Source organism: Phyllostomus discolor, chromosome 3 (assembly GCF_004126475.2).
Source record: "Phyllostomus discolor isolate MPI-MPIP mPhyDis1 chromosome 3, mPhyDis1.pri.v3, whole genome shotgun sequence".
Taxonomy (NCBI): Eukaryota; Metazoa; Chordata; class Mammalia; order Chiroptera; family Phyllostomidae; genus Phyllostomus; species Phyllostomus discolor.
The window spans coordinates 112,932,516-112,959,611 of record NC_040905.2 but is presented as its reverse complement, the minus strand read 5'-3'; the positions used below and the strand labels follow the sequence as shown (position 1 = coordinate 112,959,611).

General features: G+C 47.0%; 1 protein-coding gene across 1 annotated transcript; it reads left to right on the top strand.

Annotated features, from left to right (window-relative positions):
* Positions 1-1,305: 1,305 nt before the first annotated feature.
* On the top strand, positions 1,306-25,667 carry NAA60 (N-alpha-acetyltransferase 60, NatF catalytic subunit). Its single transcript, XM_028510840.2, has 7 exons — positions 1,306-1,572; positions 17,160-17,275; positions 18,686-18,815; positions 20,637-20,733; positions 21,552-21,786; positions 23,132-23,473; positions 24,262-25,667. The coding sequence occupies exons 2-6, from the start codon at positions 17,166-17,168 to the stop codon at positions 23,286-23,288; spliced, it is 729 nt and encodes a 242-aa protein (XP_028366641.1). The 5' UTR covers positions 1,306-1,572; positions 17,160-17,165; the 3' UTR covers positions 23,289-23,473; positions 24,262-25,667.
* The last annotated feature ends 1,429 nt before the right edge of the window (positions 25,668-27,096 follow it).

Genomic DNA, 27,096 nt, shown 5'->3' with positions numbered 1-27,096 from the left:
AGCAGTTATTTTTTAGGAGGGGAGGAGGAGGGGAGGGGAGGAGGAATGGGACAATGGACACTAGGGGACAGTTAGCCACTTCTGACACACTCCCCTCAAAGTGGATTCTGGAAAGATTGGATCTAAATTTGCAGCCCATCTCTAGAGAGTATGTAGGGCTTCAATTCTGCATTTTACACTCCCACCTCACTTTTAAGTGTCTTATTGTCCTTTATCTCGATGTATTGTGTAGATCTTTCTAATTACTCTTAATGTTTTGCAACAAGTTTATTAATAAGCAATTTAATGACACATTAAATAGTGTAGAGTGCTCATTTCTGAATAGGCCTAAACACAGTTTACCATAGTGTTTTTGCTTACAGTAGTATGTTTGTAGTACTTAAACCTATAACTCTATAGAGTTGTAAATAGTATTATATTAGTTTTCATTGTGTCCGTGATTTATTTTAGCCTTTTACAAAAGATAGGAACTTACAGAAACAGCTACCAAAAAGGAAATGTAAATACAGGTTACTTTACATAAATCAGGATTCCACTAGCCACTACACATATGTAGATAACGCATGATTTATTTCTTGTTGTTTTCTATCGCATTGTTATACTATTCTTGATCTCTTTATATGTTACCTTAAAACTTTAAATCTATTTAGATACCATTTCCTTGTCAAAATGTTAAAAGAATGTGGTTTTAACATTTCTAGCATTATTTTATTTACTTTTAATCTGTGATAACGTTTACTCTCTTGAATATGAATTAAATCTTTTAATAATTGATCGCTGTAGCCCTTGGCTGTAAGCAGGCCCTTTTTATTCCACTCTCTGGCTATATGAACCATTGTTTACGTTATTGGGAGGCAAAGAATAAATTCCTGCTTTAAAATTAACATCAGATTTTGCTCAACACGATTCCCTGGAGGGCCCTAGAGGGCCCTCCTGCAATTTGAGGTCAACCGACCCCTGCCCATTTACACAGTAACAGCCCTAAACTGCCTTTCTCGGACAGATCTCAGGTTGTTGGGCTAAAGTCCGGCGCTAGGAAGGGTGGTACTGCTTGCAGTCGGGCGAGTCGTTCAATCTCGCTTCCCTGGGCTGGGACAGACAAGCACAAGACCAAACAAGGGAAATGTTAGCCGAGAACTGGAGAGCTGTGAGCAACCTCCCAGTCTACGCATAGGCCCCTTAGAATCAGGCCCTCCTCATCTGGGCACCCTAGTCAGCTGTCAGAGCTCCCCCTGGCCTTCCATACGCCCCCCTAACCCTGTAGACGTTCCCCCACCAGCGTCCCAGCTTCTTCGCCGCGGATTTCAGGGGAGGCCTGCCCGCTCCTAAGATGGCGGCGTCGGCCTCAGGGAGGTGGCGACCTACGTGAGCCCCAGTGGCCAATGGGCTGCCGGCCCAGCACGAGGGGCGGAAGTGCCTCGGACAGCAGTCTCGGTAGCGGCGGCGGCCCCTGCCGGTTACATAACTCGTTACGGGTTTACGGGCTCCGTGCGGCCCCACTTCCGGCCCCTTGCGACCCCAGGATGCGTTGAGCCCCACGGCGCCGTGCGCTGAGGCTGGCTCCCAACTGAGGTAAGGCCGCGGGGCTCTGGCTTGTGGTGGAGGCGGACGACGACGGATCGTGAATAGAGAGGAGGAGCAGTTCGGTTTGGGACGGGCGGTGGCGCAGGGGGCCTTGCTGGGGCGCGGGACTACCGCGCTGGTGGAGGGAAGGCGAGGGGCGTCTCTCGCCACTCGGTGCCCAAATCTTGCCGAGGGGTTTCGGAGCCACGAGTGACCTCGCGCTGGGCAGGGGCGAGGAGGGGCCGCGGAGTGAGGAAGAGCAGCACCCCAAACCCCAGGGGTGCCGAGGGGCGCGGTTCCCAGCGTTAGGTGGAAGCCGGCCGTTTCACCTAGGGCGCCTCGGTGCTGGACCCCAGGAAGAGTTGTTGGGAATACCTGGAACCAGAGTGCAGCCTGCCCCTCATTACTCGCTGGGTCTCACTCGAGGTTGAAGTGCCTGGCCTTTTCACAGTTGAATGACTTGCTGCCTCCTCGACTGACTTTGGTACTTGTTGCACTGTTTGTAGTTGTTTTGCCGGTTTGTTTGCTCTCCTGTGAACTCCTGAAAGCCTGCGGGCTCTGTCTTGGTCGTCTCCGCGTGTTATTCAGCTGTACCTTTTCGTAGTAAGATAAATCAATTCCTTGCTTTTCTGGTAGTTTATATGCACACCCCTACTCTGACCTCCTCCGCCAAATTGGGCACTTTCTAAGGAACAGAGGGAATTTGTGGCATCTGTGGTTTGTCCCACTGAGAAAATTTTGAGGGACGCTGTGGGCCTTCTTTGGACCACTAATAGCAAATGTCTGTGTGCCTGCCCAGCGGGTGACAAAACCCAGGACCTGAGATGAAGCAAGGAGTAATTCTGCAGTAAATGTGGACATTGGCTGTTTCATTGATCTGTTTTCACTCTGCCAGGTCCTTGACCCGTATGATTTTGTTACTCATTTGTCCTGAAGGAAAGGATAGCCCCATACAGTAGTTTCTTGTGGTACTCAGAGTGGTTGTTAATCCTAGTGTCAGAACTGGAGAGAACATTGCCGGTTGCAGATATTTTACCGGAGAACTAAAGACAGAAAATCCCTAGTTAATGTTTGACTGAACTGGGACAGACTCCAGGTCATCTACAGAAATATTGAAATCCCCCTAGCACTTTGTGAAGTCGAGAGGAGTGATAGAAGTTTTATGGCCAATAGTACCAGGCAAGAAGGGGAATCTTGAGCATCATTACATTGAAAGGGACTGAAAACAAAAACAAATTCATTCATTCAGATTTATTCTCTCTCCCCTCCCCCCTCTCTTTTGCCCTCCCCCTCAAGTCCCTGAGTCATTTTAAGCTCAGAGAGGATGGAATTAAAGACTAAAATAAACTCAAGGGTGGCTGAAATATACATATATTTTGCCTTGTATAATGCTCACTTTTTACCCAAATTTGTGAGGGAAAAAAAGGATGCACATTATACATGGGTAATAAAAATACCATATCTGTATAAATGTTTTTAATTCTTTTACTTATGCTTATGAGTTAAGAGCATAACTCTAGAAAGCAATAACCATATATGTATGCAAAATAATACCCTAGAATAGGATAATTGGTTTTGTTTCTAAATATAAATAATAAATAATTGAATTAAAAAATTAAAATGAAAGATTTTTTTCCCCTGAAAGTTTGGGCCAAAAACTTGAGTGCACATTATGGACGGGAGCACATTATACATGGCAAAATTTGGTAAATCCCAGTCATCTTTCCAAATGGACAAATCAGCCATGGCAGTGCAGAGAGGTCTTCAGCTCTCTGATTCCAGAATTTTGTAGCCATAAGAATTAATGTCCAAAGCAGCCCTTTGAGAATGCAGTGTTCATGAGTCCTTTATTGGACCAGGGTTTGCTAGAGTTCTATCTTACTGAGCTGTTTGATTTTCTATGAAAATAGTTAAAGCCTATAAGAAATAAAGCCAGGACATGGAGTTGTATTAACAGGTCAGAATAAAAAATATAGACACATTTTTAAAAGGTCTGTGTGTTTCCTATCTTTGGCCTCTCCCAGTTGTAACTTGCAGTGACGTTGTCACTGTTTATTTTAACCACACCTATTCCAGATTTGGAATATGACTTATTGAAGTTGCTGAGTAACAGCATGCTGTGCCCTGGATGGAAGAGAATTCCTGGATGATAGGAGATTGAAAGGAGATTAAAGATACACCTGAACTGAGAAGGGTGCTGCTGTCCTGGGTGCTCTGCCTGGTCTCCAAGCCTCAGTGTATCTGTTAGCAACAGTTTGATATCTCAAAGCCTGAGGTACGTTTAGAACAGGTGGACATGGCATCCTCGTATTGCAACAGCTACAGGGAACACACTGTAGGGAAGACTCTCAGAACTCTCAGTTCAGACCAGTGCATGTCTTCTGTCTGCTGAAACAGCCAAGAGGCTTCACTCTGTTGGTGATAGCTCTTCTACCTGAATAGAAAGCTGACCGCCTATGAGGCAGTGTCTTCCCGTTTGGTGGCTCCTTTTATCTCTACATCTTATCTCCATTTTCTTTCTTCAACATCTCTCTGGAAAGAATCCACAAAGCCCTCATGGTTTTTCCGTCTCAGTTCCTTGTTTGTAGAAAACAAGCTTGTTGTATAGACCCTGCATTGAAGCTGGTCCTGCTTGTGTCCATGTGCAGGGTTTTGAAGTAAAATGCTGACCTGCAAAAATGATACTGGAACTACTGGGTCTTTTTCTGGCTAAGTTCAGATGCTGAATTTGATTTAGCAAATATTTGTAAGTATCCTCAATAACTCCAGGATCAGGCCTCCTTCCTTAAATAACACTCTTTTTAGCATGACCTCTGATAGGAATGGGCCGGCAGGCCAGCTCAGTTATTTGAGGCCTGGTCAGCTAACATTGCTCATTAAAGAGAACTATGTGTTTGAAAACCCAGCATGCATATAGTAGGGTTCATATTCTGTTACAAACCTTAAGGCATTTGGTCAGTGCTTGTGAAAAATTGGAAGGGGGTCTGAACAGGTAGCCAGGGCTTTCTAAAGGAAGTGGTTTGGAGTTCATGCCAACAGTTGAACTAGCGCTTGATGGAGCCTGAATACCTGGCTGTGGAGATTGGAGGGCACATAGCGGTCACCCTAAGGTGGCCACAGCTCTGAGCTGAGATGGTCAGGTGGATGGGGATTAACAGCAAGTGAGAGCCAATCCCTAGTCCCATCCTGTTAGCATCTCAGATTCCCCATCCCTTCATCTAAAACCTACTTCCTGCTCAAGCAGGACCCACATGGCAGGGAGGGGCCAAACACTCCAAATAATGATCGCAAGAATTATGAGTGTAAAAACTTAGAGATTTTTAAATGTGTCTTCAAATTATAAGTAGAATGATTATCCATTTTGTCCCAAAATAAACTCTTAGTGCTAACTTTTAAACCCCATACCCATGGAATGGCATGGCATTTTTTGTATTGATGCCAGAAATCAACATTCTAAACACAGTTTCACATTTGTAAAGAAGGAAAGAGGAGGTTGTTGTGGATAGAGACACAGAACAAATATTTGAGAAAGACTTTGTTACCTTTGCTTCCACAGGAAGGCCAAAGAAAAGTATTTTGTCATCTTTAACAGACCACATTATGAAAAGAAATTTCTTTCAGTTCTTTTGTTGGATAGTTATTTTTTAAAATCAAACTGTGTTCTTTTTTTGTTACCTGCATTACTGAAATAGGGTCTGTTTGGGCAGCAAAATATTGAAATTTGGGCCCATTTTGAAAATAGCAGAAGAAAGCAATTTCATTTTACAAAAGAGGCTGTGGGTAGTTATCCCTTAGGTAATAAAAAGAATTCTTATCTGGAATATGTAATGCAACAATATTTCCATCATTTCTGTAGTTCATGGGAGTGATGTTGGGTACCTTTTTCAAATTTGTTTCTTTTGGAGGATGACTCCTTCTGACTCCAGTTGTAAACTATTCAGAAGGTCTCCCTAGTGGATACTTGCTGCTCTTTATACTTATTTTCAAAGTATTGGTACTTCCCTTTTACCTTGGCCTTCCATTTTAACCTTTTCATTAAAGTATACATAGAGAAAAGTACACTGCTCGATGAATGGTCATGGCATGAGCTACCTGTACACCCCAAAAGACTACCTCGGGCCCCTTACCAGACAAGCCCTCTTTATGTGAAATACTAATTTTCTTGTAGAAAACACTAGAACCCATTAACAGTGATTTTATGGGGAATGGGGTGAATAGGGGATTCTTAGTTTTTCCTTTATATTGCATATGAAATCATTTTTTTAACTTTTTAAAAATTATATTTATTTATTTTTTATGTTAGAGAAGAAAGGAGGAAAAAAGAGAGGGAGAGAAACATCGATTGGTTGCTTCTCAGAAGCCCCTAGCAGGGGACCCAGCCCACAACCTAGGTGTGTGTCCTGTCAGGGAATTGAATGGCCACCTTTCGATTCTCAGGCTGGTGCTCAACCCACTGAGCCATACCAGCCAGGGCACATTTGAGTTCTTATTCTATGAACATATGTTCATGGTAAAACAAAAAGTTTTAAAAGAGTATTCTGCCCTGGCTGGTGTAGCTCAGTGGATTGAGCGCAGGCTTCGAACCAAAGTGTTGCAGGTTCGATTCCCAGTAGGGTACATGCCTGGGTTGCAGGCCATGACCCCCAACAACCGCACATTGATGTTTCTCTCTCTCTCTCTTTCTCTCTTTCTCTCTCCCTTCCCTCTCTAAAAACTAAATAAATACAATCTTTAAAAAATATAATAATTAAAAAAAAGAAAGAAAAAAAAAGAATATTCCCTTCCCTCAAGAAGGGATGGGGGCACTGTTATTTTTAAACCTTTTTTTAAGTGGTTGTCTTAAAATATACATATTTTTTTATTGGATTTTAGGTAGCCACTAAAATTGCTGGGTTTTTTCCCATTATCTTACTTATAGTCTTTTCATTGGGATATTTATTTATTTAATTTTGGGGGGGGGAGAAACATGGATATACAAGTGATACATTGATCTGTTGCCTCCCATGCATCCCTGACTGGGGACCTGGCTTGCAACCCAGGCATGTATCCTGACTGGGAATTGAACCAGTGACCTTTTGGTTGGCAGGCTGGTGCTCAATCCACTGAGCCATACCAGTCAGGGCTAAAATTGTTTTTTAATGATTACACAGGAACCCTTTAAAATATTTTTACAAGTCTGTTCAGCGCCCTTATCCACAACCACCCCTCTTTGCTTCATTACAACTTTGAATCTGTTTATTTCTGGCATCAGTGCACAAAATGCCACATTATTCCAATAGTATGGGGCTTAAAAACTGGCACTAAGAAAGTCTATTTTGGAGCAAAATGGGTAATTATTCTACTTACAATTTGAAGAGACACTATAAAATGTCAAAGTTATTAATTAAAAACAACACGTGAGATTATTTTAATATAAAAGTATGCTCATAATTTTTACATACCACCTGAAAGTCTTTTCTTCCTGATAATAAAAACAGCCCAAGCTCGTAAAAAAAAAAAAAAAAAAGTCTGAAATTAAATGGTGTTAGGTTTGCTTGTAGCTACTGAGGTTCTCTATGGAAGAACCAATCCTCTTTAGGTTTTGAACCCTGGGCAGAGTCCAGTGTTGGGTATTCTACTACTCTTCGATTCTCACCTGGCAAAAATGTAGTCATACAGGTGGTTTTGTTTTGCAAAGGTGCTTTCTGACCAAACCATCCTTACAGCTCATCCAGCCCACACCCCACTTGTTCTACTTTGAGCTTTAGCTGCATCTTCCCACGTAACCATGCAAGCTGGCAGCGCAGGCTCATCTGTGCCCTCATTTTCTATTCCAGGAAGATGACTATTCTGAGCTTTCAGGCAATGGAACCATGAGGTCTCTCTGTCTGTTTTATGGTCTTGGTTTCATGTCTCTGGCCTCCAGTTCAGACCCAAGTCCTGCTCTAATCTGTTCTTCCTCTTTGTCCTAGTCTCTTTCTCTGAACCTGGGCTGTCCTTCTCCAGTTCTGACACTGACCTAATGGGGCCACAAAAGGCAAATAGTCCTCGGTGGCACACCACAATCCAGTCCTTCCTGTAGAAACTCATTAGCTGCTCTGGTATAGGTCCTGAGAACAGTGAGAGGATTCTCTCAGACTGCCATGACCAAGGTTAGCCCAAATGCCTTCTGAAGGAGTGTTGGGCTTTACAAGTGGTACATACGCACAGTGGTGGCCTGAGAACTTACCTTTCTCATCAGGTCATTTACCTGTGGACATGTAATAAAAAAGCAAAATGATAAAATAGAATTTCAAACAAAATAAGATCTCATCTTAACACAGTGGAAAGCTAAAGAACACATCTCCGAAATACACGATGCTATGAACTGTTGTGGAGGCCTGTGTCATGCTGAAACGATGCTCGGGTCTGGCATCTTTCCTTCTGGGGCAGTCGAAGAGGCTGTGCTGTGGGTGGAGCCACATCTGTGGGAGACTTTGATGGAAGTTTCTGATTAAGTGAAATTGAAGGCTTCCTTTCAAGTTGACATTTTTAGTGAAGAGGTGTCAGCATAAAATGTTGCTGGTGTCATTTGTAGAGACAGAAAGTGAAATGGTGGCTGGAGGCTGCAGCAGGAGGAGCGGGAAGTTAGCGTTTAATAGGGACAGAGTTTCAGTTTGGGAAGATGAAAAGTTTCAGGAGATGATGGTCATTGGTGACCATCACTGATGGCAGTTGTACAACAATTTGAATGTATTTAATGCCACTGACCTATACTCTTAAAAATGGTTAAGATGATAAAATTTATATTTTACCACACTTTAAAAAAAAGATAAAGAATGTTGCCACATTTAGACATTTTTCATTTTCTTTGTAGGGTTCCTTGGATCTTAGGTGCAGTTTGGGGAATATGCAAGGGCATTGATCCCCTGCCTTTGTCCTTGTGGCTCAGGGAGCAGAGCATCCCTTTCACACAGTTGTGTTAACCCCTCCCTGCACAGCCCGGTTGACAGCACTTTTCATGTTCATCTATGTGCTGTTTTGCCACGGCATTCTTTGAGCAAAAGAAAGTGGTTTCTGTGAGTATTTTGTAATGGTGCAGGAAAGCACAAACCTCAGTCCCCTATATACCCTCTCCCCCGTATAATCTGAGATTTCTGGCTGTGCTTATTGCTGCAGCCACAGTACCTAGAGCAGGGCTTGGATTTTCAATAGAATTTTGGTGAATAAAAACCTGAATGGATTCTCAGTATGAAATATAGGGGATGGTAGACTCTTTGGCCCAAAGGAAAGAATGGCCTGGACCTGGGACCACACCCGAACCAGCTGTTGTCATCTTTAAAGTTGAGGTATAATTAACACTCAGCCAAGTGTTCAGATTTTAAGTGAGCAGGTCCATATGTTTGATGACCAATGAAGGAGACATAGAACATTGACATCATCCCAGCAAGTTGCCTTATGCCCCTTCTCAGTGTCCCCCCTTAACCACTTTCTGATTTCTGTCACCAGCAGTTCCCTTGGCCAGTTTCAGAATTTCATGCAATTGGAATCCTCTAGTATCATTCAATTTATGCTTGAAGAGATGTGTCTTTTTTTTTAAATATAGCCTTTGATTTATGTATATATTTTTTTAAGATTTATTATTTTTAGAGAAAGTGTAAGAGAGGGAGAAAAACATTGATTTGTGAGAGAATCATTGATTGGTTGCCTCACACATGCCCCCAGCCAGGGACCTGACCTGCAACCCAGGCATGTGCCCTGACTGGGAATCTAACTGGTGACCTTTCTGTTTGCAGGACACCACCCTACCCACTGAGCCATACAAGTCAGGGCGAGATGTGTCTTAAATTAAATGTCACAAATATACAGGCTCCCCTGAGAGAGTAATGGTTGGGTTTTAAGAAGGAGGCTGTTTGGTACTAGAATGCTGAGTGTTCATTTCTTGTCACCCTGTAAAATTATCACGTTCCTTCTACACTGAAGTTTTGGAAGCAGCCCAGGCTTCCCAGGAAACAGCTTACCGCCCCCATTGGCAGCTGCTCCTTTGAACAGACCAGCTATGAAGAGCATTCACTGTTTCCCTCACTCTCTCCTTTTATCCCTTGACCCATTTTACTGATGAGCAGGGCAGTGTCCTGTGCCTATCACTGGTTTATTTTTTCTTCTCTCTCTATCCTAAATGCGAGAGCTTATAATTTATTGTTGAATTTTCCAAGTCAATAAATATGGCATCTGCAGAATTTCTTATTCCTGAAGGCCTGATGGTCTTTAATCCTTGTGCCGTGGAAGAGTGCTAATCTTTTTTTGTGTGTCACTTGAGAAAAAGCCTGGAGTGTTGGGGAAGGACCAGGGTAGTGCTTTGTCATAGAGTGAAGGGAGTCGGGGGATTGAGAAAGGGGTTGACTGAAGTGTGAGCTGTAGGGAGTCAGAGGAGGTGATTTCCGAGGGAGAGCTACTGGATTTCAGAGACGGGAAGCTGCTGGTTTGTCATCCCTGGTGTGATGGAGTAGGAAGTGCAGGACAGGAATAAAGCAAGAAGGTGGCAGCAAATGCGGTATTGTAAGTGGTTATGTTGAAGGGAAAGAAGGTGGCAAGAGGCTTGTCCAGAAGAGGGTATGCATGTATTTATGGCCCATTGGAGGGGAATTTGTGCAAAAGGAAAGGTTGAAAATGTTGAAGAACAGGGTGCTTGAGCCAGGGAGAGGGGAGACAGAGCTGGGCAAGGGATTGGGGTGGCCCTTTGGAAGTGGCCATCTCATTTGTCTTCCCAGAGACAGATAAGAAAGCTGAATGAAGAATGGAGCAGGACAGAGATGTCTCAGTGGACATCAGAGCTGGGATTTGACCCTGGGTCATGGTGACTTCAGCATCCGGAGCATGCCTGGAGGTTGGCCTAGTCTTTGCAAAAAGGAGGGTTGTTTTGGAACCAATGGAAGTAGAAGAAGAGAAGGAGGGGAAGGTTCTAGGGTGATGGAGGGTGCAGTGTGGTCATGGCTGACCTGAATACTCTTAAGTCTGCTGAGGTCAAGGGTAGAGCCCAGAGCACTTTTAAAAATTTTTTTATGTATTGAAATTAGAGAGAGAGAGAAAGGGGGGTGAGAAACTTTAATTTAAAAAAATTGTTTATACCCACCCAAGGACTTCTTTCCCATTGCTTTTAGAGAGTGAGGAAGGGAGAGAGAGAAACATTGATGCAAGAGAGAAGCATCAGTCAGTTGCCTCCTATACATGTCCACACTGGGGATCTTACGCGTTCTGACCTGGGGGTTGCACACGCCCATGCCCAGACCAGGGATTGAACCAGAAATCTGGTTATGGGATGATGCTCCAACCAAGCCACATCGGCCAAATGTGAAAGGGGGGTTTTTTAAAGTTCAGTGCAGCTTGTCTGGGACCCAGAAGCATTGTCTTCGAGCAAGGGAGAGGCCCTGTGGACCGAGGGCACCAGGACACAGTCTATGAAGGGGAAGGCTCTGCAGCAAATAGGGCTGTTCCAGCTTTATTACTTGGCGTGGGAGTAGAGGGACCTGTGGGTGTCATGACAGTGCCAGGAACCCCCTCCAGAACCTAGAACAATTCCATTTCAAGCCCCCCAGATTCTGAATCCCCAAGACATGGCAGGGAGATGGAAAATGCTCCTGAGGACATTAGGGACATCTTGGCAGCCAGTCCTCCACTTTCATCTGTCCCTCTGAGCACACAGAGGCACTTGGGAAGTATTGTGAGGGAGGGAATGTCTAGATATCCAGACGTCATCTCCTTAGAGCCACCATGGAGTCCTCAGGAAAAAGTGGCCTTGGGTAAAGGGACCAGAAAGGTCATTTCAGCAAAGAAGAAAGATGAGGCTTGCAGATAGCCTCAGGAAGATGAGGTTTGGGGAAGGAGAAAGGATAGAATGAGGGTTGAGCCAGCAGGCCCTTCATTTGGGTCTTGGAGAATCCAGTTTCTGTCCCTCCTTGAATTACTTCACTCATCCTCCTCCTAAAGGCCAAGAACATGATGCAGACCCAGGAATCCCTGGGAAGAATTTTCACTACAAGCCTGACCTTGGCAGCTGCATATTTTCACTTGAAACCTCCGTGGCCCTGGCCAGGTGCCTCAGTTGGTTAGAGCGTCATCCCGATACACCAAGGTTGCAGGCTGGATCCCAAGTCAGGGCACATACAAGAATCAACCAATGAATGCAAAAATAAGTGGAACAACAAATTGATGTGTCCCCCCAAAAGAATCAATAAATAAAAATTTTTACAAACTCAAGTGAACTGAGTTCTTCTATACAGTATGTCCCTACTGTTGTAATGTAGACATGTCAGTGTCTTTGTAAGGAAATGTATGCCAATAGGTGGCCTGTGCATCTGTGGCTTCGGTATCTGTCCCATCAGCTCTCCAGGGCTCAGAACTGAGCAGAGGGCCTAACACCAGGGTCCCCACATGCGCCATATGTGGGTTCCCTGACTTGTTCCCCCAGTGGTAAACCAGGCCCTTGCCACACCAGCCTCCCACCTGCGTTGCCACCATCTCTAAACTCCTCCTCTCTGACTCTATTCTTCTTTCACTGGCACTAGGGCAACAGATTCTCCTTCTCCTGTGCCTTTTTGTCAGCTGGGCTGGGACAGATTAGGCACTGTAATATCCTGCTTTCTCCCTAGCTAAATGTGACGTTTCTGTTTTTAAATCAAGGCATCTGAAGAACTGGCCTTTGCAAACATGGAAGGACTTTTAATAGGGATGTGAGAATCTACAAATAGCTGTTTGTCTAGGAGCCCACTGCTTTTCTTGAAAATTGAACAGGGAATAAACCTTCCCCTTTTGGTCAAGAGCCTTGTCCCAAGGATACTAGGAGAAAAATATATAAATCCCAGTGTGTACGAGATGCTGATTTATTATGGATCTCTCCCTTTTCTATCGAACCTCAAAGTACAGTGGTTTTTTAAACTTTTAGCATTAACTTTGTTGAAGTTTATATAATACAAGAAAATCTTCTCAGTGAGTTTAACATGTGTGCATATATGTTCATTTGTGTAACCACCACCATCAAGATATAGAACGCTTCCGTTCCCTCAGGAAGTGCCCCACCCCCAGCCTCTGCAGTCAGTCCTCTGCTGAGGCAACCATAGAGGTTAAGGCCTTGCATCTTAGCACTTATTGACTGGGCAGTGGCTCCAGCCCCTCGGGTGCCCCACGTCTGTCTGTGGCCATCAGACCTTGGCTTTGCCAGCTGGTTTTGCCAGTTGCCTCACGCATCCGGCCAGCTCTGGTGGAGTGACTGTTGAGAGCAAGCTGACAGCAGCCTGTCCTGCAGTTCTTTTTGTAGGAGGAGCTCAGAGCACATTTGCTCTTGCTTAAGAAAACTGTGGGGCACAGGAGATGAGACATCTGGAGCTCTGCCAAGGGTGATGAGAGTGAGCAGTCAAGTCACCCTGGACAGGCTGGCTTGAGTCTGTCCAGACCCAGACAAACCACCAAAGCTGGTTTGCCAGGGAAGAGGACAATATGGAATTTCCTAGCGTATGTCATACATTGGGGCTGAAAGTTGATTTTACATTTATTTGGTGGTTTGTGGTTTGTGTTAATTATCTAGCCAGGGGAAATCTAGAGTGATCTTTCCTTTCTCAAAATCAACTAAGTAGCTACCCCCTGAAAACTCATGGACAACACTCATGTGCTTAGTTGAGACTTGATAACTTTCTTTGGTCACTTCTTACACATTCCAAGCCAATGATAGATTTTTTTCTTTGAATATGAAATACTAAAGTTGGCCCAAATCTGGAGTAAGCTACCATGTTGGCCTTGGTGGGCTGGTAGCTCTGCCTCATCTTTGTGAGTCTGTGCCTCATTGATCTTCAGCCTCATCTTCCCCAGAGCATCTCCAACCCCACCCTGGCAGACCTGGCACAGTGGTGGGCCCACAGGAGGCGGGCCCTGCGCCAGCCCCCTTAAAGGAGTCCCACCACAGGGCACCAGCATGAGTCCCTGCAGTTTAACTTGCAGACTGGAAAGCTTGTGAATCTTCCTGGAATTTACTATGACTTACTTCAAAAAGAATCTTTTTTATCCGTTTTCTCACAAAACAACCATTCACTTTCAAGATTAGGGCTGTTTTTTTAACAGCTTTTTTTGAGGATATAATGTCCTCATTTTATACATGTCATACAGTTGACCCATTCCAAGTGCACCTTTCAGTGTTTTTGGTGTGTTCACAGAGCTGTGCATCCATCACATTTTATTTCAGAACATTTTGACCACTCCAAAAGAAACCCCACACCCTTTGCCATCACCCTCCAGTTCTCCCAACTGTAGGCAACCTCTATCCTCTGTCTGTCCCTATGAATTTGACTATTCTGGACATTTCATATAAATGGAGTCATAAGATATGTGGCTGTTCTCTCACCCAACATTATGTTTTCAGTGTTCATCCACGTTGTAGCAGGTACCAGTGCTGAATATCCACTGTGTGGATAGACCACATTTTGAGTCCAGTCATTCATTGATGGACATTTGGGTTGCTTCCTCTTGAGGGCTGTTTTTTTGGTGAGGCCATAGTGGACGCCCACTGTACTTCCTTGCTCAGTTTAGAGCAGGGGTTGTATTATCACTAGGGTGTTAAGCAGAATTTTTATAGATCATCCTGTTTGGCTACTTGGATTAGGGAGGTGGTTAGGTAATTGGGCTTGTCTGCCAGGATTTTCCCTAGAGCTGATTACAACAGAGAGGAAAACCCTTGTCTCAGGAGCCGTCTCCAGAAAGACTGCATTGGTGGACAGGCCTTGCCTTGGCCTGGGATAATGTAGGATTGTTGACTTTGTTCCAAAGGTTCAAATTTTTGATAGGGCTTTCTGCCTTTCCTAGTTTTCTTAGCCCTGAGGGAAAAGGAAGGGTGTTGCCCTAAAGTGGTCCTGTGGTTGATACCTAGCAACTTGGGCAACTTCAAGCACAGCTCCTAAAACAACGCCCTGTGTCCGTGGACTGCACAGCAAGTGTTTACACTGTTACTCTTTAAAACCTTAGTAGAGTTTGAGGGTTGGTTAAGATGGGTCCCAAACAGTAATCTCTGCCCCCACAGCATTCTGAACTGGATGCCTGACTCATCTGGGATCCAGAGTGCTCAGCAATTAAACAAAAATGATTTGCTGAGAACTCACTGCTTCCAGGGAGGAGGTGTGCAAAGGCTGTGATGCTGCCTCCCAAAGCTCTCAGTGAAGACACCAAAGGCATTGAAATCTGTCTCCCCAAAAACCTGCTGTCCATATCCGAAACTCAGCCTAGGTGGAGAAGTTTGGTTGATCAGTGGTTAATTTTAGTTAAGAATATTTTTTAAACATTCACTTGGCATACCCATCATCCAATTCAACAGTAATTAATATTTTGCCACTTTTGCACCAACTGAATTAAAATCCAGAACATCATTTTGTCATTTCACCCCTGCATATTCAGTGTGCATCTCTTAAAGAACATGGACATCTTCTACATAACCACACTGCTATTCTCATATCTAACAAGAAAAAACACGTTCAGTTTTTGTGTGTGGGAGGGGGACATCTGTTCTTTTTCTGAGGGAAGGGAGGGTCACCTGTGTGGTAGAGGTGTAGAAATCTCCAGGAAAGCTGTTTCCAGCTGGAGGCTGTGATGTGCTGGTCTCCATCCTGCTTTTGGCGGGTGGACCTCTTGAACCTATACAGTTGTGTTCCATGGAGCAAAAGAGCCCTTTACCCACGATAACTGGGGAGTCCCTCCCTCCTAGCCAGTGACCGCTAGGATATATTTTGGACAGAGATGACTCAAAAACTTAGGACTTGCCTATTTTGGTTAACTAGTCCTTCTCCCAAGAGGGAGCTAGCCACTTAGGCAGTGTGAGGTCCCTGAGGTCACACTCATCGGAACATAGACAGTCCTGAGTGCCATTGGGGATGGGCGGCTGGAGCAGTGGCCATGGAAGGGGGTGCTGGTCACTGGAATGGCCCAGCTGTGTAGGCCAGATACTCAAGCTGTTTATAAGACATTGGGCAAGACGGTGTCTTATTTTCTGAACGTGCATCCTAGTGAAAAGAAAACAGGCAACATGGGAAGTTCAGAGCTGCCAAGTCTGGGGGTATTTTCTTATTTGGTTGGTGTTTTGGTTTGGTTTTGTGTTTAGAACTAAGAACTCACATAAACACAGCACAGCAGCGGTGGCCTGTCCTTTCTCGACAGACCTCTCATACTGTTGTGAGGGCCCTGTCCCTTGTTTTGCCATCCCTGACCAGAGACTTGTCTGGGTCAGCTCAGCTCTCAAAGATCGTGCATCCAGAGATCAGCTCTGTCCCCTGCTAAGTGACTAGTCTTCTCTAGCACTGCTGGGAACACTTCTCCTTTTCTAAGATGTGAGTGGTACCTCAGCTTCTTCCTGACCTAACGCCTGTTGGGATCCACCAGGCCTCACGCAGGAATATTCCCGTTTCTTGTCCCGAAGAGCTTCCATCCCTGACCCCTCAGAGCCCGTCGGTGTGCAGGCCGGATAAGGGCACCCAGTGCTGCCTGTGGGCTCACGGGAGGGCCCCCTCCCCCCGCCTTACAGATGTCACATGGGCAGTGTTCAGATGCTGCCTGAAAACAGAAGGGAGAAGAAAGCAGGTCCCTTGTCATTTCAACTCTTTTTTTTTTACATTGAAAAAATTTTTCCCATCATCATTTATCTCTCCTAACCCTCTTTTACCTCCACCTCCCCACCCCCAACAGTCATCACACTGTTGTCCCTGCCCATGAGTTCTTTCTCTCTTTTTCTTTTTTGCTCGATCTCCCTACCCCTCCCACCCCCTCATTTCAACTTTTGAGTCATGCTGTACAGAGGGACATGTCGGGGTCGTCCATTCCTCACCCCTTGGAGACCCATGTATTCTAGAAAGACCAAACCTAAGGTGGTCCCAGAGCCATGGGGTTTCTGCAGTACCTCTGTCCGCTCCTCCCGCCCTACCCACCCTGTATGTCTGTTTTGAAGTCACCAAGGTCACAGTGATATTTCCAGCCTTGCAGACATGCCCTCTAGAGCCCCCACCCCAGATGCTCCTCCTCAGGCTGGCTGGTACCATGAAGGGGAAGAGGCACAGCAGCTGACCTGTCATTACCCTGAGGGGCTGCCGGCCCATTCTTGCTGGGCCTTCTTCGCCACTGGCCCAAGTTGGCAGCAGTTGGGCTGATGGGGCTATGTGCTTTGTGCAATGTAGAATGACGGTGTGAGGGAGACAGGAGACCGCCAGGGAGGAGTGGTGCTCAGAGGGCAGCTCAGAGGGACAGAGAGGAGAGAAAAAGCTGACCAAAGGCAGGTTGCTCTCTGGGGCTCAGGAGTGTCTTGCGTGAACAGTGAGGGGAACCTAGGTCTCCATCCTGCCAGCCCTTCCCAAGCCTCAGTTTCCTTGTCTGCAGTGTGGGGGTGACTGTGACACCTGGTACAGGGGATTATTGTGAAAGACAGTAATTGCTTCATGCGATTACTGAGGGCACTGCCATCTATGGGGGAAGGCATTAGTCTTCCTGTCTTTCCTGCCTCGCAGGTTAGGAGGTGGAAGAGGAAGTAAGTGTATCATGATGCGGTCAGTGGGCTCAATGGGGGTTTTGGGGGAGGGGGGTTGGCTGCCTTCCTGACACTGCTTTTCTCCCTACAGGTGTGAATGACAGAGGTGGTGCCATCCAGCGCCCTCAGCGAGGTCAGCCTGCGCCTCCTCTGCCACGATGACATAGACACTGTGAAGCATCTTTGTGGTGACTGGTTCCCCATTGAGTAAGTTGAGTGGCTCCCTCTGTCCCCAGCTGCAGAGTGGAGGGGTGAGGGAGCAGATGGGGGTAGTACCCACAGATCCACTGAAGCTGGCAGGCTTGTGCAAAGGTGAGGATGACCTGGAGGTGCCATGGTGGCCCAGAGTCACCTTGCCTGTCAAAGGACCCCAGGCCCTGCTCCCTGATGGCCATCAGACCCTTTCCACCTCACTGTATCCCTTATGCGAAGAGTTCCCCAAAAGGGCTTCACTGAGAAACTTTAACTACAAAGGTGTTTGATACAGTGCTATTTATAAATCTGCATATTGAAAAGCAAATTAAGTTACTTACCAGTAAGGAATTGGTGACATATATTAGGGCATGTACATGCAGAAATGCCATATTACTCAGCCAGGAAAAAAATATCTGTCATCAAGATACATTTGACAAGAATTTTTTTTACATGATAGTAAATGAAAAAAGACTAGAAAATAGTATGTACCACAATTCCACTTTCATTTGAAAACATGCACAAGATAAAAGCCTGTGAAGATATATACCATCTAGCAGTGTTTTTTTGTATTTTGGGATGGGTAGATTATTAGTAGTTACAAGTTTGTTTCGTTTTTGCTTGACTGTATTTCCTACTTTTTTTTGTAATATGCACATTTTTGTTGAAAAATAGGTGCAAACTTTTAAAAATTAAAAATAAACAAAATCCTGCTAAACATCATATGTCTATGAGTCTTAACCTCAGATTTTACCCACTGCGACCATGAGAGGAGCTTAGACGATGCTCCGGCCCCATAGGGCCTTCTGGTGGCTGTGCAGAGGCCTCTGCAGAACAGACCCAAGCAGAGCGTCTCTCTGCTGCATCTCCACACAGTGGAGGGTCTGACACCCTCTTCCAGCTCTTGGTCTCAGGAAAGGCATCTGGGCTAACTTGTTATGTCCCAAGTTAAGAAACAAACCCACAGACCCTTAAAGCTCCTAGTGCTCTTTCCCCTTACTAAGTGTCCTTATCTGGGGCTGAGTCATCTGCCTTTCATCACTGATAGGACTTTGCCTGAAATGTTCTCTTCCCTGCTCCCCTCAGGCTACCAAAGGTCTTGAGTCTGAACTCTTCGAGCTGCCCCTCCAGGCACTGCTCAAGGGGAAACAATGTCATGGAAGGTTCCCAGCCCCACCCCTTATCTCTACATCTTATAAAATCATTTTCCCATCAGAAATTCCCCATCTTGTCTGGATGGATTGCTGCTTTAAGATGATGATTCACTAAGAATGATACACTTTGATGGAGACTGAGTGGCAGGCTCCTTGTCAACCCTGGAGCAGTAGACAGAGTAGCCTTGAGTCCCCTGTGTGTCCTCTGTCTGAAGCACAATGTTAATCGGACTTGGCCTTTGGCAGTTTCACCTGAATTTGTTCTCCTCAGGTACCCAGACTCATGGTATCGTGACATCACCTCCAACAAGAAGTTCTTTTCACTTGCCGCAACCTACAGGGGCACCATTGTAGGAATGATAGTAGCTGAAATAAAAAGTAGGACCAAGATACACAAGGAGGTAAGTGTGTGCACTGAAGATGGGCCCAGGCCTCGGGGCAGAATCGTGCTGCCTGCTCTGTGGACCTTTTTCTCAGGAGCCCAGACTCACGCCCCGCTGGTTTCTTTCTCTGTGTATGTGATGCAATCATATGGGTTAAGTAACAAATCCCAACTGCAGCTTCTTACTAAGGACTGTCATTTTGAAGTTAGGAGGGGAATAAATGGTCCACTGAGAATCTGTAGTTGCAAGGGACTGATTTGTGTTGATGGCAGCATCACAGAAACTGCTAATACTGCTGTGGTGTGCTGAAGGAAATGTTACGTTTCAGTTAGAGGTTAGTGAAAATAAAGATACAATTTTTTTTATTCAACTTCATAGACCCCTCCAAGATCTATCTAAGAACCCTAGTTTCGGGGAGTGTGTGGACCCCAGGTTAGCAAGTCCTGCTCTGAATATAACATGTGAGGTCACGGTCACAAACACATTGTTCATGTGATTGACTTGGGTCAAGATTCTGCCTAATGATTTTGGTCGTCTTAACGACTGAGTGGCATCTCACATGGGTATTTACTCCAAAGAGGAGGAAAAAATCCACCAACTGGCAACTGCTTCTTTTTGTTTAGCTTAAGGCTATTTCTTTAAAAATGCAGGAAGGATCTCTCTCTCTCTCCTTTTTAAAGACCAGACCCACTCAATTTTTTTCCCATAATTTGTCCATTATTAGATTTTGGCAAAGTTGGTTTCTTTTTAGTAACTTTTCCTTCATCTTTTTAGTGCTGAGATACAGCACTCTGCCACTTTCTTAGGCCCTGCTGAGAGGCTGGATGAATTCAACACTGGGAAGAGAAAGCAGGGCGTATTAGACATCAGCTGGGAAATGAACTGCCTGCCTTTCCTCCCTGACCCTGTCATGGGCTTCAAGTGACCAGAACAATAAGGATACTCCCTTCCCTGAGACTGAGTTTGCATGTATCTAGCTTAACTGTGGTGTCGAGTGCTAGAGCTGGGGCCAGGGCCAGGGGAGTAGGGACAGGGACAGGCCAACTCACTCCCAGCACACAGGAGCCACTCACGTAACCAGAGTGGCCAAGTCACCAAGTGTCCTTTCCATGGGGGAGAATTCACTGAGCCGCCTTCTTTTTTGTGAGGTAGAAAAACATCAGAACCTCATGGTGGTTGAATTCACAACTCTGTCCAGAATTCTATCTCCAAAACCAGGAGACACATGTGTGGTAGCTGGCTGTGGCATGCCGCTCTGCCTGGTGTGGATGGCGGAGAAGCCACCCAGACTCCCTACTCTCTTTACTCCAAGACCACCTGGGGCAGTGCAGGACCCTTTAAAGTTTTCTCTTTTTTTTTTAATAGTTTATTTTTTATTGTATTTTTTCCATTACCATTTATCCCCCTTATTAATTAAACTTTTCAACTATGTGTTGAAACACTTTGTGTTCGTCTGGCTGTTTGGTCTCTTGATGTGTCAGCTGACACATGCGAGCACCACGTAGAGCCCGCGCAGCATAGCCACTTCCTTTGTGCCACCCACCGTAGCTTCACTTGTCTGGCCCAGTGTCCTTCCTTGTATGGCCTACCACCCATTCCAAAGAGGAACAACTTTTTGTGAGTGTTCTTTTTAACAGTTTTTAGCAGAAAGGCCCATATCCTCTGGTTTCCATGGAGTAGGGGTGACTCTCCATATGCTCTGTTCTGTCCCTTCCTGCCCTGGTGTCCCCCCAGGTGTTGCGGATGGGAGAGTCAGCACGTGAGATGTGTTCTGCGGTGGGACCAGGTACTTCAAGTGACTTCATGTGGACCTGACTTTATTTCTGACTTTTTCTTTAGGATGGAGATATACTAGCCTCCAACTTCTCTGTTGACACACAAGTTGCATACATTCTAAGTCTGGGAGTAGTGAAGGAATTCAGAAAGCACGGCATAGGTAAGGGGCGGCCGAGCTCATGGTTTTTGGCACATACACCCCACCTACCCACATCTAGTCACTTCCCAAATTTGGATGATTCTTGCTGTTCAGTACCCCTCTGTCTCTCTCTCTACCCCTCCTCCATTTTGCGTCAGACCTTCATCCTCTCCTCTCAATAGGTCTCCTGCACTCCACCTCCCAAATTGACCTTCATTTCAGCCCATGACCTTTCCACACATTACCAGGTCTTTCTGCTATGGCCTCATTCCCAAGTCTGATGAGATCAAATTACTAACAACTTCCAAAGGTCCTCGTTACAGAATGGGCACCTCTTGACCACACCTGCTGCCTTACACACAGCTTTTGTCTGGTCATTAGGCATTTTTCATTAAGAGTACAGAAAACATACTTAAAGAAACAGTCCTAGCTGCCAGGTAGCAAATGCCTATCACATCTGGGGTGCCATACCATCCATATTATCTCCAAATTCCACACACAGTCAGCAAATAGCAATCTTTACTGTAATCCAGGCTTGCCCGTTCCCCATTTTCGTGGCCTTAGGTTTAGACTTTTTGTTGTCCGAAAAGTTAGTGAGATTCCACTGGGTCCAGCCCTTGGGAGGGAACTATGCAGCCTGGGTCCATGGTCCGGGACACCCAGTGGTATTCAGCTCACAGGCTCTGTCTGGCTGTGGGATTTTAGGGACTTTGACTGTAGCTGGTTTGGGAAGTCAGCCTTTGATTCAATGGCTGAGAGATCTGTAGGTGACTTCCTTGTCTGCCTCATGCTTCCTCCTCACCTCTCTGCCATGCTGACTGTTGCCCCTTTACCTGCAGGTTCTCTTTTACTTGAGAGTTTAAAGGATCACATATCCACCACCGCCCAGGACCACTGCAAAGCCATCTACCTGCACGTCCTCACTACCAACAATACAGCAATAAACTTCTACGAAAACAGAGACTTTAAGCAGCACCACTATCTCCCCTATTATTACTCCATCCGTGGGGTCCTCAAAGATGGCTTCACCTATGTCCTCTACATCAATGGTGGCCACCCTCCCTGGACCATCCTATATCCTTTCTTCTCAGGGGCAAGGGACTGGCTTCTTAGCAGGGCCTGTGAACCAGCTGGAGCTGTGGTCACTTTCAGATGACATTCACAGGGCCAAGCTCACAGGATGCATTTTTCCCCATTGAGATGGTATTGCGGGTAGGTTTGGTCTGCATGTATTTGGAAATGATGGTCTGGTTGCAGATATTGGGAAACCAGGCGTGGTTTAGCACTCAGTGTTTTTGGACTTCAGCTCAGCACAAGGGGTGAATTTTTCACCCTCCTGGTCCAAGATCCACTCATCCCTCTGTCCATTCATTCATCTAATAAGTATTGGTTGAAAGCCTCTGTTGCTGGTGTTGCAGAGGCTACAGCGATGAATAAAATAGACAAAAGCCCCTGTCCTCATGAGGCCTGTGTGCTGGCCTGGAAAAACGAAATGAAAGAGTTATTTGCTGTTTTGAACACTCGAATATGGGGTGTGGGGTACTCAGAGGTATGTCCCTTCCCTGCTCCCTCCTCTTTAACTCTGTTTAGCCCTTGACAAGTAGGAGGGAAGCTGGAAGACTTCTTAATAATCATAGAGTGTGGCCCAGAAAATACTGTGTTTGCATGTGTGTGTAATTGAATGAGTCTAGGATTTATCCATTTCATAGGGAAATAAACAGGAAAGAGAAAGGCGGTACAAGAACCCACAGGCCTCCATGCTCATGTGAAGATGGGTGGGTCTCTGTGCTATCTAAGGGTTAGCGCTGTTGACCCCTCTGTGTCATAGGGACAAGGCCCCACCCCTCTGAGGATTAAGAGTAGGGGAAGGACCAGGAACATTTGCGCTCTCTCTCTCTCTCTCTTTTTTTAAAGCCTTTATTTATTTTTAGAGAGGAGAAAGAGAGGGAGAGAAACATTCATGTGTGGTTGCCTCTCATGTGCCCTCTACTGGGGACCTGGCCCAAAACCCAGGCATAAGTGCTGATTGGGAATCAACCAGTGACCCTTTGGTTCACAGGCCAGCATTCAGTCTACTGAGCCACACCAGCCAGGGCAAACATTTGCTCTTCTGATATACCCCTCCCTGCAGCATCCAGTCCCTATCCTTCAGCCTTAGTCTGCGTATCTATATGCCTGAGGCCTTGCCTGGAAGGTCCTCTTGTACCTATGTGCAGCCCTTTATTATTTTGCACAGTGGAGGCCCTTCCATCTAAGAAGGTTTTCCGGCACTGCAGACGCGGAACAGACTCTTGGCCTCTTGTGAATGGCATGCTGTCTGCACACAGTCCTGCAGGTTGCTCTTCGGGCCTCTGCTGGCAGTGCCACTCTAGGGGTGTGTGGGCAAGGCGAGTTGGCGTCTTCCTTAACAGAGCCCCACGGACTACATCCAGCACCTGGGCTCTGCTCTAGCAAACCTGAGCCCCTGCTCCATCCCACACAGGATTTACCGCCAGGCCCACAGCCTGCTCTGCAGCTTCCTGCCATGGTCAAGCATTTCCACCAAGGGCGGCATTGAGTATAGCCGGACCATGTGATGCCAGCCGGGCAGTTTCCAACAGGTCCCACCCCTCGGCGCCCTGTGGAGCCCACCTTCCTGGCCACCTGACCTCAGCTGTACTCCGTAGAGGAGCTGGCCCGTTGCCTGCCCCAGCTGCAGGCCCGGTGCTACATGGGCTCAGGAGCAGAGCGTTGTGGGGCGGGTGTGCCCGGTCTCCAACAGGTATGCCAGAACAGGTGGTGGGGAAGAGGGGAGTAGAACTGAGTGGGATGATGGTCCTGAGAAATGGAGACCTGGTGCTTTCAACATTAAAGACAGAAGGCTCTGGATTGGCACTTGCTGCACCAAGGGCTGAGGTAGTTCCTGACCCACTCACGGGAACTTGGAGGAAAGCAGAGTCCTTGAGCCCTTGGCCAGAACTTTATTTTTTCACTTCCTGAATGACTTTTTAAAAAATAATGCATTCACATGGTTCAAAAAAGGAAAGGGTACCAAAAGATCAAACCCCCATCTCCCCACCTGTCCATAGCCACTTTTACCCTCCCAAGGGGTGTCTGGAGCTGCTGTGTCTCAGGCATGCTTCTGTAGATCCTGCTTAGATGTCAGCTTTAACACCAGCAACATCATCAGCTTACAGCGAAGCCCCTTGAGGTGGGCACCTTGTAAATGAGAGCTCTGCTTAGACGTGGCCACTTCTAACTACCATGAATGCTACAGGGAGCCCATCTCTCTCAGACCTCAGAGAACATAGGAGCTGGACAGAGTCATTGAGCCTCCTTGTGCATGGACATGCCCTAGAGAAGATTGGTGATTCTATGTGTGCTCCATGGCCACCTGGGCTGGCATGCCCAGTGCCTTGATTTGTGCTGGGGCTGAGGACCCCAGGGGTCACTAGAAGGTATTCTGGGGGGCACCCAGGACCATCTGTGGGTTCCTAGGCCAGGCATAGGGTGAGACATAGCATTTCTGCAGAGGCATTCACCCCTGCCCCTCTCTTCTCTTTCCTGCAGGCTCTTCCAGCCCTCCTTCCTGCTCTGGAAACCTCTGCCCATGCCCTGGTGTGGCTCCCATGTGAGTGCACCAGCCCCGCAAGTTGGCCGTAGTGTTCACTGTGGTCAGTTTCTTCTGCTGCCTTGGAAGTAAAGGGGCAGGAGGGGGCTTCCTTCCCTGCACTCTTCACCGGACTCTTCCCCTGTACTGCCTGTTTCTTCCAACTCCTTCCTCCAAAGCCAGAATGAACTTCTGGGATGGAGGAACCCAAGTGTTGTAGATAGACTTGACCCTAAAGACACAGGAGCCTCAGAACAATGAAGGGGTGAAATAAACCCTTGTCCAGAACCAGCCCACAAAAGCCTGGGGGGCAGGGAGCAGCCCCTACCTCCCCAGGGCTGGCAAGTGGTGAGCAGAGTGAGGGAGGCTTTTCACCCAAGCACAGAGCTCTTGAGGATTAGTTCCCTGATACGGTCATCAGACAATGAGAAAGTTTCTAACTCCTCTGCTGCCAGTCCTGCTCTCCCAGAGAGTGAGGAATTACCCATCACATGCTGGATGTGCCATTCAGCTGAACTGCTGCAGGGAGCCAGGCTGAGGACAGGTGCTGGTGAGTGTCCCAGGAGTTGTCCCTTCCAGCCCTTCAGTCCCATGAGATTTGGTTCCAAGGCCTAGCCAGATGCAGACAAGAAGAAGCTGAGTGTGGTGTTGGTCAGGTAGGACCTGGCCTTTGGGACTGGAGGCAGTCACGTGCCTTGTGGTCCCTCAGCTTCTGGGGGCAGAGACAGGAGAGGCTGTGTCAGTGCCAGGAAGTATGTGTGGACATCACTCGCTTCTGGCATTCCCCTCCACTTCATCCCCCAAAGCTGCCTGCTCCCTGCCCTGCCCTCTGGAGGAGAGGGGGTTGGCGGAGCCATGCCCAGCATTGCTGCAGTGTCATGGAGCCATCACCACAGTGCACCAGCCTGAGCGGGAGGAGAAGGAATAACCAGGCGAGGGGGCCTCGGACTGGCACCTTTCCTTACCTTGGAATTCCCAGCCCAGGGGCCCTTCTGGCTTTATGGTGAAGGAAAGGCATTCCTTGTGATGAAGGGGAGCCTGGGCAGGAAAAATCACCCCTCCTTCCTCAGCCACTTCACACTTGCTGGCTGGTCCTTACTCTGCTCTGACATTAGCTTTGAGCTGAGGCCCCGCTCAGTGTCCTCTCTAATCTGAATCAACGGTTATCATGTGGTTTTTATTTCTGCCTCTTGGAGAAAGGGAAGAGTCTTCCTGAAGATTCTGCCTTGGACATTCAGAATTGAGCCAACGCGTTGTCCTCCCCCTTCTTCCTTGCCCCTAATCACAGCAGTGTCCAGCCCAGTGTTGAACAGATTGTAGTGTTTTGTCTCATTACAAACAAATAAATAGATTTTAATTGGTCACATCCTGTCTTGCATTTTGGGCCATTCCTGTGGGGATTTGCCTCCTTGCTGGGGCAGTGGCTTTGGGCTGCCCAGGAACTGCTTATTGCTATCAAGTCCCAAGGATGGCTTCTAGCTAAAAGGGCCAATTGTTTTGTATAATTAACCTGCTAAATAATGCAGTCTTGTGGAAGGAAGTTCTGGAGGTGAAAGGCACGACTGGGTTCTTTTTCTGAACTCAGCAGGTCCTCAGCAGCTGCCCCCATTTGTTCAGGAGTCTTCTTGGCCAACTTTAGGCCTTGAGCTGGGGCCTGGTCCTCTGGGGGGTGCTATCCTGGCTTAGAGAAGGCTCACTAGGTGACTCAGTATAGTGGTCAGGTAGGCACCCTGGGCCAGTGCACATTTCCACAGGACACCCTACCATGGGGGACCCCTGGGCTAGGGCAGCCCATCATGGGGGCCTGAGTCTGGGCTAAGCCTGGTACCACATGCTCCCACCAACCTCCTGTTAAAGCTTCTGGCCACCCTGAGGGCAAGGGGGTGGGGGTTGTTCTCACCCCAATAGACAGATGAAAAAAACTGGTTCAAGGGCAGGAAGTTTCCCAGGAGCCACACAGCTCCTAAATGGCCCCTCCAAAGCCCAGGTGTGTAATGCTCCCTGAGGGCAGAGCACCAGCCACCCAGACAGCCTGCTCCAGAACAGTGCCCGAGGCACCTGCAGAGCTGGGTATGGGGGAGCCCATGGGGTTGTGTGGGGACTGGAGGTATTAAATGGAGTGAGGTCAGTGAGCTGGCCTGGACTCTTGAGTACCTAGCAGTGTCTTGGTGCTGAGTTATACCATTGCTTATTGAAACATCAGTCTGCTTTCACCTTGTCAGTGGGTCAGCTTCAGGGTTAAGGGGTGACTGCTTGGGGCCCTTGCTTCACTGTATGGCCAGTTATCAACTTGGGGTGGGTAGTGGAGGGGGTTCTGGTGAGCTTTGCCCTCCCAGCCCATGGGCTTCAAGGACAGGCTCCCAAGAGCTGAGACTGACTCCTGGCGGCCCCGTTCCAAACCTACTGGCCGTTCAGGGAATGGAGTGAGAGTGCCCGGGTTGATCAGTGTGTATTTCCACACTGTCTGCTTGTTTGAGGCTTTGGGTGCTCCTTTACAGCAGCTCCCTGTCCCCAGCATGCCATGGCCATGGCTTTTCTACTTCTCAGCCTTTTGGGGGTGCTTTTCAAGAAAGCTTTGGGAAGTTTAGGGAAGAACTCTTTGGAGGCCAACTCAGTTTTCTTTGGAGCTGCCATGTTGCTGTAGCAAATGTCCTTCCTTAGGGAAAGACCCGGCTTGTGGCTCACTTGCCCTCCATGTTTCAGGGAGGGTGGCTCAACAGGCTGAAGGGTCTACTCCTCAGGTGGCCTGGAGCTCAGCGGTGACCTCCCCTAGGTGGGCTGGTTTCCTACCATGT

Coding starts and splice junctions, on each gene's coding strand:
- NAA60 (XM_028510840.2), top strand. CDS start 17,166: ATGACAGAGGTGGTGCCATCCAGCGCCCTCAGCGAGGTCAGCCTGCGC. Junction 18,816..20,636: donor GGACCAAGATACACAAGGAG/GTAAGTGTGTGC, acceptor CTTTTTCTTTAG/GATGGAGATATACTAGCCTC. Junction 20,734..21,551: donor ATTCAGAAAGCACGGCATAG/GTAAGGGGCGGC, acceptor CTTTACCTGCAG/GTTCTCTTTTACTTGAGAGT.